General features: G+C 52.8%; 1 protein-coding gene across 1 annotated transcript in view; it reads left to right on the top strand.

Annotated features, from left to right (window-relative positions):
• The first annotated feature begins 4,877 nt into the window (after positions 1-4,877).
• FSTL1 (follistatin like 1) overlaps positions 4,878-6,000 on the top strand; it is a 29,610-nt gene continuing 28,487 nt past the window's right edge. The window contains exons 1-2 of the mRNA XM_084287563.1: positions 4,878-4,983; positions 5,103-5,162. Of these exons, the coding sequence (XP_084143689.1) occupies positions 4,981-4,983; positions 5,103-5,162 (63 nt within the window). The 5' untranslated portion in view covers positions 4,878-4,980. The remainder of the gene's footprint in view (positions 4,984-5,102; positions 5,163-6,000) is intronic.

The following is a 6,000-nucleotide window of genomic DNA, read 5'->3' as shown; positions in this document are numbered from 1 at the left end:
CCACGCAAAATCATCCCAGATCTCACTGGGCTCGTTAACTTCGTTTCCATGCACTCCCTTCCCAAAAAAGGCTGCTCATGTTAACCCAGATGCAACCCAGCCCTGTTGCCTCAGCTGTGGGACAGCTGGCAGACCTTCATCACCAGCATCCTTGTTTTGGAGATGCTGGTTTCCCCTGAGCAATCTGCCCTTGCAATTGCTTTATGTCAGGATGGCAGGTGTTAGCACCCCTCTGAGGAATTCTGCAGGACATTTCAGGCAAATATTTAGCTTGCCCCTGTGTGGCAGCAGCGATTGAGAGGTGAGACGAGTGAGTGGCATGCCGAACACTTGGGTTTTGTTGCACGTTGCATTGACGGATTGAAATGGTCTGCACCCAAGCTCGAGATATTCTGGGTTGATTTCCTGCTACATTCACGAGCACAAACACCCTGCTGTTTCGGCTAATGGTGAAAATGCTCTTAATTGTGTGAATCAGGATTTGCCGGTGGGAGACGACTGCTTGCTCCACGGCAAGAGCTTGTTTGAGACGGGGTGCCTGGGCTTATTGCACAGAAAATGGCAGAGCCGAGTACATCATCGTGGCTCAATGGTGCGGAAAAACAAAATAGCTGAAATTTCATGCTGCCGCAGAGATGTCCCGGGTCTGACTGAAAGCTCTGCCAGAAGTGACCTGAGCAACTTCTCGATGAACATGTCTGCAAAATGAGGTAGATAATGGGGAAGAAGTGGAATGATGTGCTGACTGTTTCCTCAGCTGCAGAGGAGAATGATACCGTACTTAACAGCATGTGCTCCACCTTCAAGTGTATTTCCATGGCATTTTTGCAGTTTACTTCGGCAACAGCAGAGTCAAAAGCAGGAGGATTTCACTTCCTCGTGCTACCTCATGGCCTGGCAGCAGCTGGACAGAGCTGGCATGAGGAGCATGCTGAGACAGGGGGCTGTCAGGCTATTCAGGACAGAGGGACGGCTTCCATGCAGAGGTTTTGTGACAGATTCTCCTTTCTTGCACCACGGTTTGTCCAGCTGCCAAGGCCTGGATGAAGGATGTGAGAAAATGACCCCTTGGGAGCCTCCTTTAGGTAAGAAAACCTAAAAATCTCCCCTTGAATAAGGGATACAAAGGGTAATGTTTAAGGGCCAGGTTGCCAAAGGTATTTAGGCGTTTTACTGCTCTAGCTAATGGAATATCTAAAAGCCCAACGAATGCATTAAGCATTAGAGACCTAGCATGGGACTGCTAGTGCCAGACTTGTGCACCCTTTGGTTAGCAATGTCCCCAGTAAAACCTGCAAAATGAAGACCATCTGCTGAGGGGGAGAGGAGAAAACTCCAGCACTTAGCTCCGTCAGGTCTGCGCTGAAATAGAGCTTTCAGCAATCACGACAAGTAGCAATGCTGCAGTCCTGGTAAGCCTCCTCGGGGGAGTCACGACAGGCACAGCTCTCCTCTGGGCTTTCCCCTCCTCGCCTCTCATGGTCCTGGCTTGTTCCTGATGTTTTTCTGGGAAAGCCCCCATGTCTTTTGGCCCTTCCTCGGGCTCTGTTGCAGAGCTACATGTCTGAGTCGCTCACACAGCTCAAGGTAACCTGGGTGCCTCCGGTCCCACCCCAGCTGCGCCTTCTCCACTTCAACCTTAAGCATCATCTACTCAAAAATAACATCCAAAAAATAAATTCCATCAAACAACACTGCTGCAAATGTCTTGCTCCTCAGCAGGCCAGATTATTGCTCTGCCACTAAGCCCAGCTAGCAAACAGCGCCGGTTTCTCCAATTGCCACCTGAAACACAGCTCGGGCAGGGCGGTCGCTGGCTCGAGCACAGCACCACCAGCCCCTTAGGGTCGCTGTTGATGGCCGTGTGCTTCGTGTGGCAGGGCAGAAAGGAGGGGACGGGAGTGATGTGGGTGGTGGACAGCAGTGAGGTAATGTGGAGAGGGTGATATCATGGTACAGACACAAGGGCTGGGTGAGGGCTGAAGAAGTAATTTACTGGCACGCGTTTTGCCTGGTTTCCCTAGGAAATGAGGCTTACACAGTCACGTTGGGTGCATATATGTGCACATGCTGTAATCAGGGAGAGGCTGCAGCTTTTGAGTAACCCTTACGAGACACCAGAGAGTCCAGAGGAGTGATATTTACAGTGCCCCGAGAGCAGAGAAAGCATCACTTGGAGCGTGCACTTTATTACAAACAGGAGAATACATCCACCCATGAGACATACACTTGTATGAGCCCAGGATTCATTTGCTCTGCTTCTCAGGCAACAGCTTGTTACCGAATTTTAGTTGCGTGGCCACTTGGGCATGTGTGCGTGCATCTCAAAGTTTTCCATCCTGTATGTATAACAAAATGCTTGGCATCGAAGGGGTGGTGCCTGGAAAGGTAAGTGTCACCAGGAATGAAATATTAATGTATGTAATAGAATAATATCTTTCCCGCGGAGGAATGGTTCCCAATTTTTTGGCCTACCAGAGCATTGCAACCTTCACAATCTCAGGCAAGCATCCTTCACCCTTATAAAGAAGCTTTTAACTGAAAGTGTTTCATGATACAACTTCAGTCGTGCAGCCAGCGATGATGAAACACCATCTCCAATATGTGACAACAGCTTGAAACCAGAACAGCGAGTGCTTTTGCTGTCCCCTTAGTCTGGTGCTTCTGATTCAAACTCCTTGTTACGGGTCCATCAGGAAAGAGCAAAGATTCCTGATGGATTTATTTCTTATTTGATTAGCTGACACGCACTGCTCCTTTGCAGTTCACGTTTTCAAATAGTGAAAGCAAGTTCGGTATAAAAGTTAACTTTTCACCAGATACTGTGTATTATAGAGTATTGAGTCTCCTGTGTCTGCTGAGATCATTTTGTGCTGCCTGTGATGGGAGAGAAAATGCCCTTCTGCTAACTTGATAAGCTTCCCGATGCGATAGACGTGCTGCTCTACCTGTGGATGGGTACTTTATAGCTGGTTGCAGTTTTCACATCCATGCTCCCACAAATCCCTGTGACTCTTTCACTGTCGTCACCTTTCCATGCAGAGCTAAGGACTGGTCGCTCACAGTCTGCCAGGATTACTCGGGCCTCGTCTTTACACACAACTTTTATCTGATCTAAGCAGGTAGCTGTAAAAATGTCTCTCTTCCCTCATGCTCCTGTGGCAACATTCTCTCATTCTAGTCTAAGAGATGCTTTTTGGTTTTCGCCCTTACCCATCTCTAACTTGAAGAAATATGCTTTTATAGACCAAACGCCGACATGCAATGGAGGATTAATCCTTTAACTGTGCTTCCTGTTCAGTTCTTAGATTACACAGGGGAGAAAAAAAAAATTGCTCATGGTGACCTACATAATCCAGCACAATGGCTAATCACGCTTACATGAGGTGACTGCCCATGTTAGCAGGGAGAGAGCACAGGAGCTAGGAGATGCCTTCTGGCAGCGTGTTCCCAAGCGTGGTGGAGTCACTTGTACCTCTGGAAACAGAGAGCCTCCTTGCGTAGCACTGCTTGAGCAGATCAGGCACCAAGAGGCCAGAAATTGATTAATATTTTAAAATGTATTTATCATTTGCCACTCGCTTTTTTCTCATTGTGGTGCTTGTATCAGGGTGACTGAGGATGAGCCTGATCTCAAGATGCTTCTGCAAACTAGAGGCTGGCTGAGTTAGCCATAACTCTGCCAGAGCTGGGTCAAGGCAATCAATTCACTCCCAAACAAAGAGGCATGTTGTGAAGGTGAGTTTCAACAAGGAAAAATACAGGACAATGGGAACCACACTGCTCAGCATCAGCGGTGAAATAATTAGACATCTCTTCAGGCTAGATTTATAGGCCAGAACTGCACTCAGACAGAACTGGCTGGGGAGGGTGCTTTATAAAAGCAGAATTAGTAGCGGTAGTCCTAAAAAGAAAACAGAGCGAGGCAGCAGAGCCAGAGTGAGCACAGTGAAAGTGCACAGCTCTGACCTGATCCAGGATAACTCTCTTCCAAGTTTGTCCCTTCCAGCAGGATGCTTGGTCCCGGTGAAGGACGAGGGAACACACCAGCATCTCCCACAGCACCCGCCTGTGTTCAGGGCCCAGCAGAAAGCAGGGCAAGTTACAGAGCAAGATGGGATTTCTACAGCCAGCAGCACCACTTCTGGTCACAAACAACCTCAAAACTCGAGGAGAAGCCCTTGACAGCTGGTGTCGCTTGCTGTACGAGAGGAGATTTCTGTATTTGAGGCACGGGCACAGCACACACCCGGCACAGACAGACCCTGCCTTGCGAGGTCCTGCCTTCCAGCCCCGGCACGGCCAGAAGCCTCGGAAATTCAGACCTGAGGAGAAAAAAGAAGAGGATCACAGTTAGTTACATGCAAACCACCACCGCCAGCCACCTCAGGTGGGATCCCACACACTGCGGGCCCTTCAGACACCCCGTTAACCCAGTTAACAACCCAGTTAACTTTGTCCAGCTAACACCACAAGGCCAGGGGTTCACACTCAGGGCTTTCCACCCCCCTTCACCGCACGTATAGCCCATCGGGCAGCATCATGTGCCCTTTTTTGGGACAAAACCCCATTTCCACCGATTCTTGTGGAAAAAACCCCGCTGCGCCCCAGCTTCCCGTGCTGCCAGAGGGGTCCCCACACAGGGCCCCCCTCTGGTCCCCGAAGAGGGGGCCGTGCCCGTGACCCGAGGAGGGGGTCTCCGAGCAGCAGGACCCCCTCGTGGTGCCCCAAAACCCCGCTGAGGGGCCCGGGGGCAGGGAAGGGGGCGGCTGTGGGGCCGGGCGGGCCGGGGAGGAGCCGGGCCCGGGGCGGGGGGATGGCGGCGGGGGTCGGGCCGGGGGTGGAGCTGCGGGCTGGCGGGTCGGGGTGAGGGGAGCCCTCCCCTTCCCTTCTTCCCTTCCCTTTTTCCTTCCCTTCCCTGCTGAGCCGAGCCGAGCCGAGCCGAGCCGGGGAAGGCGCCCGTCCTGTGCCGCCCTCAGCATGGTGAGCGGGACCGGGGGAAGTTTGGCGGCTGCCCCACCAGCACCATCACCACCACCACCACAGCCCCCCGGTTCCCCCTTTTCCCCCTTTTTTTTATCCCCCGTTGCTTTCTCTTGCAGGTCTGGAAAACTCTGCCGCTGCTCTGTGCCCTGCTGGCCGCCGCCCGGCTGCGAGCGGAGGTAGGCGGGGGGCTGCGGGGGGCGCCTACAGCACGGGGGGGGGCGGCCGGGATGGGCTTCGTTAGGCACCCCCTGCCTTTCTCTTCCCCCTTTTCATCTCTTCTTTCTTTCCTTCGAGCGTTTTTATATTTGTTTTACCCCCCCGTTTCCCGCCCTGACCTCCTTTCCCGCACCATCAGCCCCACAAACTCGCCGACCCCCCTTGTGTGGGGGCTGCGTTGAAAGCGGTGCCTGAATCCCCCCCCCCCCCATCCCCGGCGCTGCAGCCTCCGTAAAAGTGAGGTCAGGGACGAAATATTTGATAATTGTGGCCGGGAAATGTGGAAGTGATTTGAGGCAAATGAACTCAAGCTGGGCTGGGGAGGGCGGCCGCCGAGCGCGCTTTCCGCAGGGTAAAAGCGGTCCCGGCTGGGGGACGGGGTTGGGTCGGCCTCCCGCGCACATTTTTTCGCCCTACATATTTCTCCCAGATGGCCGGCCCCACCCTAGAGCATCACAGTTTGGCTCTGCGCAAAAAAAAAATAAAATAAAAAAAAATGTATAAACACTTCTGCTTCCCTACAGAGAGTTTTCCCCTTTCTCCGCCTTCCCGCTGTGGCAAAGATGGGGGTCGTAGGGGAAAGCCGCGCTTCCTCCGTCCCCGTCTCTTCGGCCGAGTCCCCGCAGAGGTGAACAGTGCCAAAACATTGCCAGAATTGCCAAAACATTGCCAGAATTGCCAAAGCATAGCACACGAGGTGAGGCAGGGCAGCCGCCAGCAGACCCCGTCCGGGGAGCTCTGGTGGCAGCTGTGGAGAAAGCCGAGGGGAGCAGGACCGAGCGGCGGCGTGGGCTGGCG

The sequence above is a fragment of the Netta rufina genome (genome assembly GCF_964035555.1).
Source record: "Netta rufina genome assembly, chromosome: 1".
Lineage (NCBI taxonomy): Eukaryota > Metazoa > Chordata > Aves > Anseriformes > Anatidae > Netta > Netta rufina.
Note: the sequence above shows the minus strand (reverse complement) of the source record. Positions and strands in the feature narration are given on the sequence as shown.